This window comes from Thamnophis sirtalis, unplaced genomic scaffold (genome assembly GCF_051295495.1).
Source record: "Thamnophis sirtalis isolate CommonGarterSnake01/CBP01778 unplaced genomic scaffold, rThaSir2_p1.2 scaffold_6, whole genome shotgun sequence".
NCBI lineage: Eukaryota > Metazoa > Chordata > Lepidosauria > Squamata > Natricidae > Thamnophis > Thamnophis sirtalis.
Window position 1 is genome coordinate 1,905,694 of NW_028261386.1, and position 14,798 is coordinate 1,920,491.

The 14,798-nt window shown below is 48.2% G+C and overlaps 1 protein-coding gene across 1 annotated transcript in view; it reads left to right on the forward strand.

Moving 5' to 3' along the window:
* TBX2 (T-box transcription factor 2) overlaps positions 1 to 7,117 on the forward strand; it is a gene marked incomplete at its 5' end in the record, with an annotated part of 33,704 nt that extends 26,587 nt beyond the window's left edge. The window contains 1 exon segment of the mRNA XM_087717097.1: positions 5,001 to 7,117. Coding sequence (XP_087573223.1) covers positions 5,001 to 5,483 — 483 coding nt within the window.
* Positions 7,118 to 14,798: the final 7,681 nt, after the last annotated feature.

Genomic DNA, 14,798 nt, shown 5'->3' on the forward strand with positions numbered 1-14,798 from the left:
CAGCCCGGAAACACAACCGTCATAATTGCTGCCGTGAGCGAATATGCATTTTCCAAATTAAAAAAACAAAAATAAATAAAAATGAGTTCAACTGCCGAGCAGCCGGATTATGACCACGTGACAACGGGGATGCTGAAACGGTCGTAAAAATCAAAACTGACCCTGCGTCACCTTTTTCAGCGCCGTCGTAACTTCGAACGGTCACTAAATAGAGCGTTGTAAGTTGAGGACTAGCTGTATTGTAAATGTGTGGTTGTTGCTGAGGATCACAGCACCACAAAGCCACTGTGACAGATGTAAGTGTGAGGATTGTTTCCAAGTCACTTTATTGAGCGGGATCATGACTTCAAATATGTCACTGCAAGTATGGTCATAATGGAATAGAATAACAGAGCTGAAAGGGACCTTGGAGGTCTTCTAGTCCAACCCCCTGCTTAGGCAGGAAACCCTATACCCGTGATGGCACATTTCTCTGTGGGCACTCCAGCTGTTGCCCCAGCCCAGCTCCACTGGGCATGAGTGTGCACCTCCCGACGGCCAGCTGATATTCGGGTCTCTGCTGCACATGGGCATGTGCTGGAGCACATGTGCTGGGGAGCTCGCATTGCATTTTGGGGGTCCCCACGCATGACGCGTGCCATCCGCCCCCTGTTTTGGGCCTGGAAAGCCTCCTGTACCAACCTGGAAGCCAAAAATGGGCCAGGCGGTGCACGAGGGATGTGTGTGAATGCATGTGGGCACATGCACATGGGAGGCAGGATGCATGCACGGGGGACAGGGGTGGGTTCCTGCCAGTTCTAAGCTCTTCTATAGAAGAGGTTCCACAAATCTACAGTGCCGTTTAGAACTGGTTCCAGCTCCCTCCCCCCCCATCCGCACATCATCAAGATGAAGAGCGAGAGGAGGAATTCTGGGAGTTGAAGTCCACAAGTCTTAAAGCTGTCAAGTTGGAACACCCCCGGGGGTTTTTTTCCCTAAAGGGTTAGGGGTGCAAGGGTCTTGTAACTTGACAGCTTTAAGACTTGCGTGCTTCAAATGCCAGAGTTTCTGAGCCAACATTTTGGTTGCTAAGCAAGAGCGTTGTTAAGTGAGTTCCACCACATTTTACAAGTTGGCCTCGCCCACCCAGTCACATGGCCAGCAAGCCACTCCCACCCAATCACATGGCTGGCAAGCCACTCCCACAAAGCAGGCCACACCTACAGAAGAGGTTCTACAAAATTTTGAAACCCACCACTGACGGGGGAGTCCATGGAGAAGGGTGCTCGTATTGCATTTTGGGCTTTTAGTGGGCACTCGGCACCAAGAAGGTTAGCCAACACTGCCCTATACCATTTTGGACAAATGGTTGCCCACCCTCTTCTTAAAAACTCATATATATATATTTATTACAGGTAGTCCACAACCTACTAACGCAACTGAGCCAAAATTTCTGTTGTTAAGTGAGACATTTGTTCAGTGAGTTTTGTTTTGCCCTACTTTACGACCAGTTGTTAAGACAGTCACTGCAGCTGTTCAGTTAGTAACTCGGTTGTTATGTGGGGATCATGTGACACACCCACACACCCACACCCACGCTGCAACCGTCATATATGTGCATCATTTACCAAAAGTCTGATTTTTTTTTTGATCCCGTCATGTACCAAATGTCTGAATTTTTTTTGACCATGGAAATGTTGCAACAGCTGTACGTGTGAGAAACGGTCGTAAGTCACTTTTTTTCAGTACCGTGGTAACTTCGAATGGTCACTGAACAAGCTGTTGTAAGTTGAGGACTATTTGTATCATGGGTTTTTTTTAATAAAAAAAGTCGAAGTTACTGCTTTTAGCTTTCTTAGCTGGACGGCGTTTCCTTTGCTGATATTTTACGTTGCACTTAAAATTTATCATCCTGATTTCTTCGTTTTTATTTTTAATGTAGCTGTTTTCTCTTATGGGTCCCAGCCAACCCGCTAAGGACTCGGCAGGATATGCTGTTACTAAGCAAATAAATCGAGGAAAGGTTTGATGTGGGTGGGAAACTGCCTGCAGTATTTATGGGAATTTACTGGATTCCCAGGAAACGCAGCTGTAATTGCTCACAACTGTTGTGCAAATGAAGAATGCAGTTGTTGGTCCGATATCTTTGCACTTCTCTTGATTTTCTAGTACCGGGGGACGGGGGGAATTGAAACATACAAGAGTAGAGGTATAGGTGATCCCAGGGGCAGGTAGCTGCCAGCATTACTGCATGCATCCCAGTGGTGGGATTCAGCCGGTTCGCACCGATTCGGGAGAACCGGTTGGTAACTTTCTAAGCAGTTCGGAGAACCGATTGTTGGAAGAAATCTCATTTTGGTTTTTCCCCACTTTGCAGGGCTAATCCTGTAAGGAAGGCAGGAAGGAAGCATTCTGGTGTTGTTTCTAGCCTCATCTTGATTGCCCTGCTTACAGAAACTGCCTCTCTGGTTAACCCTCATTACATTGTAACAGCTAAGGCGAAGCGCCCATCAACCTGATTGATGTTGAGTTGGCCATGCCCACCCAGTCACATGACCACCGAGCCACGCCTACCCAGCTGGTCATTAGGGCAGAGAACCAGTTGTTAAAATATTTGAATCCCACCCCTGGTGCATGTGCAGAGCAATTTACAGTGAATTGAGCATGCGCAGACACTAAGATCCAAAATGGCCGCTCCCAAGTGGCAGTGAGGGAACCCGTTCGGGGGCGTAGCAGGTGGTTCCACCACAAAACCGTGCTCGACTAAACCACGTCCGACTAAACCGCGTAGCTGACGTTATCAACAGGGCGACAACAGCGTGGAGACAGAAGCACGCTGTAAACCCTAAACCTAAAATTAACCCCTAAACCTAAACCTAACCCCCCTAAACCTAACCCTAAACCTAACACTTAACCTAACCCTAACCCTAACCCTAACCCTAACCCTAACCCTAACCCTAACCCTAACCCTAACCCTAACCCTAACCCTAACCCTAACCCTAACCCTAACCCTAACCCTAACCCTTAACCTAATCCTAACCCTAACCCTAACCCTAACCCTAACCCTAACCCTAACCCTAACCCTAACCCTAACCCTAACCCTTAACCTAACCCTAACCCTAACCCTAACCCTAACCCTAACCCTAACCCTAACCCTTAACCTAACCCTAAACCTAACCCTTACCTTAAGTTGAATCGGTTTGCTTTCAAAGTGCTATTTAAAGCGCCCTTCTTTCTCTGCGCTGGCTGTTGTCGCCCTGTTGATGACGTCAGTGACGCGGTTTAATCGGGCACGGCTTAGTCGAGCGCGGTTTTGACGGGTCACGGTAGCAGGCCTGGGTCACTGCTGGTTCTACGACCCAGGCCTGAATTCTACTACCGAATCGGCCAGAGCAAGCCGAAATGCCAGCAACCCACCTCTGGGTGATCCTCGATTTACAGGGCCACAAGTGAGCCCAAAGTTTTCGTTGCTAGGTGAGACAGCCGTGAAGTGACTTGGGCACCCATTTTATGACCTTGCTTGCCAGAGTTGTTAAGTGCATCCCAGCAGTTGATAAGTTAGTAACACGGTCGTGAAGTGAATCGGGCTTCCCCACTGACTTTGTCAGTCAGAAGTTCGCCAAACGGGATCATGTAACCCTGGACGGCGCGACCGTCCTAAATATGACTCAGCTGCCAAGCGCCTTTGATTGTGTGACCCTGGGGAGGCGGCAATGGTCGTAAGGATCAAAAACGGCCCTAACTTGCTTTTTAGGCCAGCGTAATTTCAAACGGTCACAAGATGAATGGTCGTAAGTTGAGAACTACTCCTCGACTGCTCACTTAGGGACCATTTGAAGTTCTGAGGGACCTCCCGAGAAATGCCTATAACTTGGCTTTGAAGTTCACACACACACATACACTCCGGAGCATGTGATAACGTCTGGTTGTGTTGTGGCCTGCAGTCACGGCCCCTCCAGCAGCCGAATCAGAGGAGGAGGAGGAGACGTGGGAGTCAAGGCAACCTGAGAGCTCCGAGGGGGGAGACGGAATGGAGCTAGCAGAAAGAGAGGGAGGGAGGGAGGGAGGGAGGGTGGGAGGGAGAGGGAGGTGTAGCCTGAGTTGTCCGTCAGCCCTCAAATGGAAAGTCAACAGCCCTCAGGTCTGGAGGTGGCGGATGACAAAGAGGAGCAGCTGAATCCCGTGCCTGACGCATGGATGTGCAGAAAGCAGAGAGGAGAGGAGAGCAGTGGAAATCTATGGGCCGATCCTGGGGAAGGAAGAGCCGCCACTGCTAGCGAAACCCAGCCCTAGCTCTGGGGATAAAAGGCAGGGTGCGGAGATGAATAGATATGGCAGACAACCAGCCATCATTTAACTCTCTTTATTGCGTTCTAAGCAGCTGAATTTTGATCATGTGATTTTGGGACGTGACCTGTCAAAACCGCGGTCCACTAAAGCGCGCCCGATTAAAGCGCATACGTGACATCAGCAGCAGCGCGACAAATATGACCGCAGAGAAAAAAGGGCGCTTTAAAAAGCGCTTTTAAAGCAAGCCGATTCACATAAAGGTAAGGGTTAGGTTTAGGGTTAGGGTTAGGTTAAGGGTTAGGGTTAGGTTTAGGGTTACGTTAAGCGTTAGGGTTAGGTTTAGGGTTAGGTTAAGGGTTAGCGTTAGGTTTAGCGTTAGGTTAAGGGTTAGGTATAGGGTTAGGTTTAGGGTTAGGCTTAGGGTTAGGTATAGGGTTAGGTTTGGGGGGGTTAGGTTTAGATTTACGCATTAATTTTAAGTTTACCGCTCACAGCGTGCTGTTTTCGTCGCACTGTGATGACGTCACGTACGCGCTTTTGTCGAGCGCGCTTTAGTCTACCGCGGTTTTGTGGTGGAACCATTTTGGGAAGGCAGCAATGTTCGTAAGAGTGAAAACTGGTTTGTAAGTCACTTTTTTCTGTGCCGTTGTAACTTCAAACAGTCACTAAACAAACTGTTGTTCATCTGACGAGGCTGACCCTTTCTTCCATCTCTTCCTTTCTCCTTACAGGGAATCCCACTGCCTACTTTTGGGGGACTTTTTCCGTACCCGTACACTTACATGGCGGCTGCAGCTGCCGCGGCCTCCGCCATGCCGGTGACCAGTGCCACCACTGCCAGCTCACTCTCCCGGAACCCCTTCCTGAGCAGCGCTCGACCTCGCCCGCGGTTCAACCCCTACCAGATCCCGGTGGCCATCCCCCCCAGCACCAGCCTCCTAACCACCGGGTTGCCTGCCGGTTTGAACGCCGGTGCGGAAGCCTCCAAGCCCGGGAACAGTCGGGAATCAAGTCCTCTTTCAGATCTGCCCCTCCCGAAAGCCAGCACCCAGCGGGCGTCTCTCTCCCCCAAGCCATCTTTGAAAGAGTCCATGAACGAGTTGCAAAACATTCAGAGACTGGTCAGCGGCTTGGAGACCCAAAGGGAAGTATCCCCTAGTAGGAATTCCCCCAAGTCGACGGTTCACGGAAGCAGCCAACCCCCTAGAGCTTAGGAGCGGCTGAGAAAGAGATGTGTACAGCACACAGTATATAAATATTTATTTTTTAAGAAAAAGAGGAGAGGAGATTAAGATGGGTCGGAGTCTAGATGCATCAGTAGCTTGGCATCCTACGAGAGGCGCAAGCAGAGCCAAGGGCCAAGCAGAGGAGGCAGGGAAAGCATTTAGGAAGGCTGTCGCTAACCAGGTTTTTGAACTCACGCTGTGATCTCAACACACCACACCGATATCTTATCTGTTTTCTGGCCCGGGATTGAGCAAAAGAGGTCCGTTTTAAGCCAAATGCATCTCTAAAATGGCCACCGGAGAGGAAGATGGCGCCTTAGGTCACCTCCAACTCATTTCGGCACTTTTCTTCCTCCGAGAATTGAATTTTGAAACGCGGACGATCCCGTAGGACTTGGTCCTCCGATGCTAGGAAAACGGGGAAGAGGAGAGCTTCTTGCCAAGCTCTAAATGTTATGAAATTGGGTTCATATTAGCCAGAGGAGGTGAGCGATGTGTTCACAAGCGTTGCCCTTCTGCTCACCGACGCCGAAGGCCACCGAAAAGAAGAAGGAAAAAAAAAGGCAAAATAAACATGAACGTTCATCTTTCTGCTTCCCAACTTTCAAAGTTGGCACAATCCACGTGTGACTTCGGATCTTTCTCTTTTGGGACTTTCTCTCTGCGTATCAGAAAATTTAAAGTGAAAAAGAAAAAAAAAAAAAAAGAAACATAATATTTATGGAATAAAATGGTAATTTCTGTAAATAAGCTATAACGAATCCCCCCCCCTCCCCAAATATGCAAAAATTGGTATTAATTTATTTAGAGTTGTACATTGGAGTGTACATAATTAGAGTTTAACTCATGTTTGATTGTTTTTCTTTTCTTTTTTCTTTTTATGTGAACGTACATATATTGTAAATGAAGATCTGGTTTCAGAGGTCCCCGGGGAGGGGTCAAAAACCAGGTAGGCGTGGCCAGGGCGGTGCCGTCCAAGCCCCGCCCACTTTCCCGCTTGACATCAAAGGGGTGGGGCTTTGAACGCGAAGGCGGAAGCAACCATCTTGAATTTTATTTTTAACCTGCCACCGAATTCCCTGCTTGTTTAACTCTTTGTGAACGGAAGAAAAATATTGTTCTGTATCTAAAAAAAAAACAAAAAACAAGGAAAAATGTTTACCCCGTCTGTCGGAAGACAATCATTTATTTTTTAGTTCCGGCTTAAAAAAAAGCCAGGAGATTATCAAATCCTTCAAAAGGAACTCGACAGGGAATATGCGACGTTCTCCTTATATATAGTAGTTCAAAGAACGATGAATAATGAATGATTTAAGATAAAGAAATAAAAACTTTTACAGTGCGGGGTATTCAAAGGAGAAAAAAAAAACAGGACAGGAAGAAACCTCAGTTTTGTTTTATTTTTCACTCCAAGGGGGGAATAAAAAAAAAAAGAAAGAATACCAGAAACCTTTAAAACTATATGAAAAATTTAAAATATCACATGGAGGGTGTGTGCTGTATATTGGGTTTTTTTTTTAAATGGCATCATTAGAAATGTGCTGTTTATTCAGGTATCTTTTCGGTTCGATTTTTGGGATGACTCCTCTTACAACTTTCAATAAAAAAAAATATTCAAAGAATTTTCTTCCTCTTTGGTTTTTTAACTCTCTTTATTTTCAACCTGGGACTTGGAAACGGATGGGGGAGGAGCGGGAGGGGGGTGTCAGTTTGAACCCTCATGAGCACAGGAGGGGACCTTGGAAATGGCAAACCTTTGGGGAGGGTTTGGTGGTCCAGTCCCCTGTTTTTCTCCTTGCCGAGATGGACCACGTCGCCTTGGCAACTCCCGAAGCCAGCATCTCTTCCTGGTTGAGCTGAAACTCGCCCAGTTGGATTGTAGTGGTGGGGACAGGTAGGTAATTTCAAACTCTGGATGTCACTGAGTCTGTCTGTCTATCTGTCTGTCTATCTGTCTGTCTCCTATCTAATTATATCTACCTACCTACCTACCTATCTATCAATCTATCTCTACATCTGTTTCTCTGCCTATTTATACCTATCTATCATCCCTCGCTCTCTCATCTATCTTTCTATCTTTCTATCTTTCTATCTTTCTATCTTTCTATCTTTCTATCTTTCTATCTTTCTGTCTATCTATCTATCTATCTATCTATCTATCTATCTATCTATCTATCTATCTATCTATCTATCTAATTATATCTATCCTATCTAATTATATATCTATGTATCTATCATCTATCTACCTACCTACCTACCTACCTACCTACCTACCTAGCAGGTATCTAACTATATCTATCTATCTATCTATCTATCTATCTATCTATCTATCTATCTATCTATCTATCTATCTATCGTTTGTCTCTCTCTCTATATATATCTATAGCTATCTATCATCTCTATCTATCTATCTATCTATCTATCTATCTATCTATCTATCTATCTATCTAATCTCTATATCTGTCTCTCTGTCTATTTATGCCTATCTATGTCTATCATACCTACCCATCCATCCATCCATCTCTCCTTCTGTCTCTCTCATACATCTCTCCCTCATCCCCCTCTGTCTCTCTGTCTCTCTCTGTCTCTCTCTCTCATCCATTCTTTTCATGATGAAAAAGAGATTTTTTCTTTGAGAATTTCTCTTCCTTGGAATTAGCTTCTGGAGCTCATTTTTTTTAAAGATATATTTTTATTGTTTACATATAAATGTATTTAATACAGTGTAATTGCCCTGGCATTCCACTTACCATAAAACATAAGTAAAAACAGAATAACATATACACTATTTTAAACCGAGCTAGTGTTGTACAATAGTTTCTGACCATCATCATCTCTCTCTCTATATATATATATATGTAAAAGCAAAATACTACTCACGCATCATCACAAAGAACCGTAAAGCCTACAAACTTGAAATTTGGCATGAATGTTCCTCTTGGCTTCTAGGTGCTCGCTAAGAAAGGATTTTTCAAATTGACCATCAGATCATAAGTATTTCTTACACAGTAATTAACACGTTCTGATGCTAAGGAGTTCTACTCCCCCTCCCCACCTGAAAAGAACTCTGTTCCAACTGCCAGTTGCCTTATATTAACACACTCTGATGCTAAGGAGTTAGGCGTTCTACTACTCCCCACCTGAAAAGAACTCTGTTTCAACTGCCACTTGGGCGTGGCCAGCATGTGACTCATCCGACTTGCAGGCTGGAAGTTTAGACATTCTACTCCCTCTCCCCATTTGAAAAAAAGCTCCTTAGCATCAAAGGAGTTAGACTGAGGGAGAGAAGGGGATAAGATAGGAAAGGCCTCTGTGGGGCAAGACTGTGGGAGAGAAGGGGATAGAAGAGGATCAGTGGGGCCAGCCTGAGGGAGAGGTAAGGCCTCTGTGGGGCAAGACTATGGGAGAGAAGGGGATCAGATAGGAGAGGCCTCTATGGGGCAAGACTGTGGGAGAGAAGGGGATAAGATAGGAAAGGCCTCTGTGGGGCAAGCCTGAGGGAGAGAAGGGGATAGAAGAGAATCAGTGGGGCCAGCCTGAGAGAGAGGTGAGGCCTCTGTGGGGCAAGAGTGTGGGAGAGAAGGGGATAAGATAGGAAAGGCCTCTGTGGGGCAAGCCTGAGGGAGAGAAGGGGATAGAAGAGAATCAGTGGGGCCAGCCTGAGAGAGAGGTGAGGCCTCTGTGGGGCAAGAGTGTGGGAGAGAAGGGGATAAGATAGGAAAGGCCTCTGTGGGGCAAGACTGTGGGAGAGAAGGGGATAGAAGAGGAACAGTGGGGCCAGCCTGAGGGAGAGGTAAGGCCTCTGTGGGGCAAGACTATGGGAGAGAAGGGGATCAGATAGGAGAGGCCTCTGTGGGGCAAGACTGTGAGAGAGAAGGGGATAGAAGAGAATCAGTGAGGCCAGCCTGAGGGAGAGGTGAGGCCTCTGTGGGGCAAGACTGTGGGAGAGAAGGGGAGCAGATAGGAGAGGCCTCTGTGGGGCAAGACTGTGAGAGAGAAGGGGATAGAAGAGAATCAGTGAGGCCAGCCTGAGGGAGAGGTGAGGCCTCTGTGGGGCAAGACTGTGGGAGAGAAGGGGATAAGATAGGAAAGGCCTCTGTGGGGCAAGCCTGAGGGAGAGAAAGGGATAGAAGAGAATCAGTGGGGCCAGCCTGAGGGAGAGGTGAGGCCTCTGTGGGGCAAGACTGTGGGAGAGAAGGGGATAAGATAGGAAAGGCCTCTGTGGGGCAAGCCTGAGGGAGAGAAGGGGATAGAAGAGAATCAGTGGGGCCAGCCTGAGAGAGAGGTGAGGCCTCTGTGGGGCAAGAGTGTGGGAGAGAAGGGGATAAGATAGGAAAGGCCTCTGTGGGGCAAGCCTGAGGGAGAGAAGGGGATAGAAGAGAATCAGTGGGGCCAGCCTGAGAGAGAGGTGAGGCCTCTGTGGGGCAAGAGTGTGGGAGAGAAGGGGATAAGATAGGAAAGGCCTCTGTGGGGCAAGACTGTGGGAGAGAAGGGGATAGAAGAGGAACAGTGGGGCCAGCCTGAGGGAGAGGTAAGGCCTCTGTGGGGCAAGACTATGGGAGAGAAGGGGATCAGATAGGAGAGGCCTCTGTGGGGCAAGACTGTGAGAGAGAAGGGGATAGAAGAGAATCAGTGGGGCCAGCCTGAGGGAGAGGTGAGGCCTCTGTGGGGCAAGACTGTGGGAGAGAAGGGGAGCAGATAGGAGAGGCCTCTGTGGGGCAAGACTGTGAGAGAGAAGGGGATAGAAGAGAATCAGTGAGGCCAGCCTGAGGGAGAGGTGAGGCCTCTGTGGGGCAAGACTGTGGGAGAGAAGGGGATAAGATAGGAAAGGCCTCTGTGGGGCAAGCCTGAGGGAGAGAAAGGGATAGAAGAGAATCAGTGGGGCCAGCCTGAGGGAGAGGTGAGGCCTCTGTGGGGCAAGACTGTGGGAGAGAAGGGGATAAGATAGGAAAGGCCTCTGTGGGGCAAGCCTGAGGGAGAGAAGGGGATAGAAGAGAATCAGTGGGGCCAGCCTGAGGGAGAGGTGAGGCCTCTGTGGGGCAAGACTGAGGGAGAGAAGGGGATAAGATAGGAAAGGCCTCTGTGGGGCAAGCCTGAGGGAGAGAAGGGGATAGAAGAGAATCAGTGGGGCCAGCCTGAGGGAGAGGTGAGGCCTCTGTGGGGCAAGACTATGGGAGAGAAGGGGATAAGATAGGAAAGGCCTCTGTGGGGCAAGCCTGAGGGAGAGAAAGGGATAGAAGAGAATCAGTGGGGCCAGCCTGAGGGAGAGGTGAGGCCTCTGTGGGGCAAGACTGAGGGAGAGAAGGGGATAAGATAGGAAAGGCCTCTGTGGGGCAAGCCTAAGGGAGAGAAGGGGATAGAAGAGAATCAGTGGGGCCAGCCTGAGGGAGAGGTGAGGCCTCTGTGGGGCAAGACTGAGGGAGAGAAGGGGATAAGATAGGAAAGGCCTCTGTGGGGCAAGCCTAAGGGAGAGAAGGGGATAGAAGAGAATCAGTGGGGCCAGCCTGAAGGAGAGGAGAGGCTTCTGTGGGGCAAGACTGAGGGAGAGAAGGGGAGAGGAGAGGCCAATGGTAACTACTCATTAATTTTCAAACTCTAAGTGTTGATTCAACAAGCCCAATCGCGTAGTTTCATAGCGGAGCATGGGTATCCAGCTAATATTCTAATACGTCTTTTTTAAAATTATTTTTTTTAATAACTCCTTTCTAGACACGTCACCCAAGACTGCAGATAATAAAGTCTTGAAATCCAATTCACAGCAGCAACAGAGGGAGGGAAGGGGGGGGGGGCTGTCGGAAACATGCACATCCAGCGTTTATCCGCGCAATCAATAAAACAATGTTAAGTGACAGCCTGGAAAACAGTCTAAAATGAATTTCCTGTATGTGCTGTCAACTACTTTAATAGACTGGCCCCAGGGGTATCTGCGAGGGTGGGGTTAAAAAGTCAAGAGGCTGGGCAGAGATGGTGCACCACCAGGCCTCTTTTTTAAAAAAAACATATATGGCAATACACAGGCAGTCCTCGGCTTACGACCGTGATGGAACACAACCTTTTCATTGCTGAGCAAGACGGATTTTAAGTGAATCGAGCCCTGTTTTACCATTTTTTTCTTGCCAGGGTTGTTAAGTGAATCGCTGCAGTTATTTAGTAATACAATACAATACAATAGCAGAGTTGGAAGGGACCTTGGAGGTCTTCTAGTCCAACCCCCTGCCTAGGCAGGAAACCTTATACTGTTTCAGACAGATGGCTATCCAGCATCTTCTTATAGACTTCCAGTGTTGGGGCATTATGGAATGGAATGGAATAGAATAGAATAGAAATTAATACAATACAATACAATACAATAGCAGAGTTGGAAGGGACCTTGGAGGTCTTCTAGTCCAACCCCCTGCCTAGGCAGGAAACCTTATACTGTTTCAGAGAGATGGCTATCCAGCATCTTCTTATAGACTTCCAGTGTTGGGGCATTATGGAATGGAATAGAATAGAATAGAAATTAATACAATACAATACAATACAATACAATACGATAGCAGAGTTGGAAGGGACCTTGGAGGTCTTCTAGTCCAACCCCCTGCCTAGGCAGGAAACCTTATACTGTTTCAGAGAGATGGCTATCCAGCATCTTCTTAAAGACTTCCATTTTAGAGGTTTTAGAGGTTTTAGAGGTTTTATTTGCATTTGTAGGCCGCCCTTTTCCCTGAGGGGACTCAGGGCGGCTCACAGAAAACCAGGGAAGGGGGAAATACAACATTTGAGATTACAACACATAATAAAATAATGAACAACATGCATACAACATTCGGGCGGGGTAGGAATCCTTATCCCCAGGCCTGACGGGCGAGCCAGTTCTTCAAGGCTGTGCGGAAGGCTTGGACGGTGGAGAGGGTACGAATCTCTACGGGGAGCTCGTTCCAAAGGGTCGGGGCCACTGCTGAGAAGGCTCTCCTCCTTGTGGTTGCCAGCCGACACTGGCTGGCCGATGGAATGCGGAGGAGGCCTAATCTATGGGATCTTATAGGTCGTAGGGAGGTAATTGGCAGAAGGCGGTCTCTCAAGTATCCAGATCCACTGCCATGTAGGGCTTTATGGGTGATCAGTAGCACCTTGAAGCGCATCCGGAGATCGACAGGTAGCCAGCGCAGCTCGCGGAGGATAGGTGTAATGCGGGTGAATCGGGGTGTACCCGCAATCACTCGCGCGGCTGCATTCTGTACTAGCTGAAGTCGCCGGATGCTCCTCAAGGGCAGCCCCATGTAGAGCACGTTGCAGTATTCCAGCCTAGAGGTCACAATTGTTGGGGCATTATGGAATGGAATGGAATAGAATAGAATAGAATAGAATAGAAATTAATACAATACAATACAATAGCAGAGTTGGAAGGGACCTTGGAGGTCTTCTAACCCAACCCCCTGCCTAACCAGGAAACTCTATACCGTTCCAGACAAATGGCTATCCAACATCTTCTTAAAGACTTCCAGTGTTGCAGAATTCACAACTTCTGGAGGCAACTTCTGTTCCACTGATTCATTGTTCTCACTGTCAGGAAGTCTCTCCTCAGTTCTAAGTTGCTTCTCTCCTTGATTAGTTTCCCCCCATTGCTTCTTGTTCTGCCCTCAGAAATGCCTTGGAGAATAGTTTGACTCCCTCTTCTTTGTGGTAGCACCTGAGATATTGGAACTGAGATATTTTACCAGTAACCCAACCTTCGGGTACCCCCATCACCATTCTGAGTTCCTTCGTCTTGCTGCCGTCCTCCACATCTTCTAGTCTCCTGCGAGAGCAGGCGGGTTGGACTAGATCAAGGGTTGGCAATCTTAAACACTCAAAGAGCCATTTGGATCGTTTCCCACAGAAAAGAAAACACCGGGAGCCACAAAACCCTTCCCATGCCTGACTATTTCCTGAGCGGCCACAAAACTAGCATATGTAGATGAAGTAAGCATTCTGTTTTCTTCTGAAACATTTGTTTTCTTGGGTTTCACCATGTTTGGCCTACCGGGGGGTTGAAAAGCTCAGGAAATCACGTTCCAGCGGGTGTCGCACATTGGCAACGCATATTTTGAGCAACAGGGAGCCGCAGCAGAGGGATAAAAGAGCCACGTGCGGCTCCAGAGCCGCAGATCGCTGACCCCTAGACTAGATGATCTCCAAGGTCCCTTCCAATGGTTACAGGGAAGGGCTGGGACTGTGATGGCTAACCTGTGGCACGCATGCCAGAGGTGGCACCCAGGGCCCTCTCTGTGGGCACACATGCTCCATCGCCAGATCCCCTTCTGGTTTCTGGTACACACATGCAGCTGGCCAGCTGGTCTTCGCGGGCACCATAGCACCAGAAAACGGCCCAAACCCAGGATGTTTTCTTGGCCATTTCTGGGTCTTTTCCAGACTGTATCTTGTGCCATTTTTTTGCCGTTTTCCAGGCCATAAACAGCCCAGAAAACATCTTGAAAATGGCCTGCAAAATGGCCCATAAAATGCCCCCAAAACAGGCATGCGTGCACCGTTCAGCTGGTCTTCAGATTTCTGGTGCTGGCACACATGCATATGCTGAAAGACCAGCTGTCTGGCATGCACATGTGCAACAGCCTTCTGGTCTTCGAGGCTCCGGCATGTGCACCTGCAAGCACATGCACACGAGTTCCGGTTTGGGCAGTCGGTGCCAAAAAGATTCTCCATCACTGGACTAGGGGGTGACCCAATGGGTCCACCACAAATCCGCGAAGCCCTTATCTGCGGAGACATAAGCACGAAGACTAATTCGCGCCGTTCTAAGCGCTAAGGAAAAACGTGACCCTACCGCGATGACATAATCGCGGAGGGCAAATTCGCGCATTCCCAAGCACTCAGTACCCTAAACCTAACCCTAAACCTAACCCTAACCCTAACCCTAACCCTAACCCTAACCCTAACCCTAACGGTAAACCTAACGCTAAACCTAACGCTAAACCTAACGCTAAACCTAACGCTAAACCTAACCCTAAACCTAACCCTAACCCTAACCCTAAACCTAACCCTAAACCTAACCCTAAAACAAACCCCTAAACCTAATCCTAACGCTTACCTTAATTGAAGTCGGCTTTCTGCCGCAGCGCCGTTTTAAAGCGCCCTTCTGTTGCCACGCTGTTGTCGCGGTGTGATGACGCGCGGTGATGACATCGCGGCTTTAGCGCCACAATTTTATCGCCGTGATTTTGACCAGCGCGGTTTTGTCGTGCCACGGACCCGATAGCTGTCTTCCAATGTTTGAGGGTGCCACAGACAGCAGGGGGATAACCCAATCTCCAAGCCCCTGCG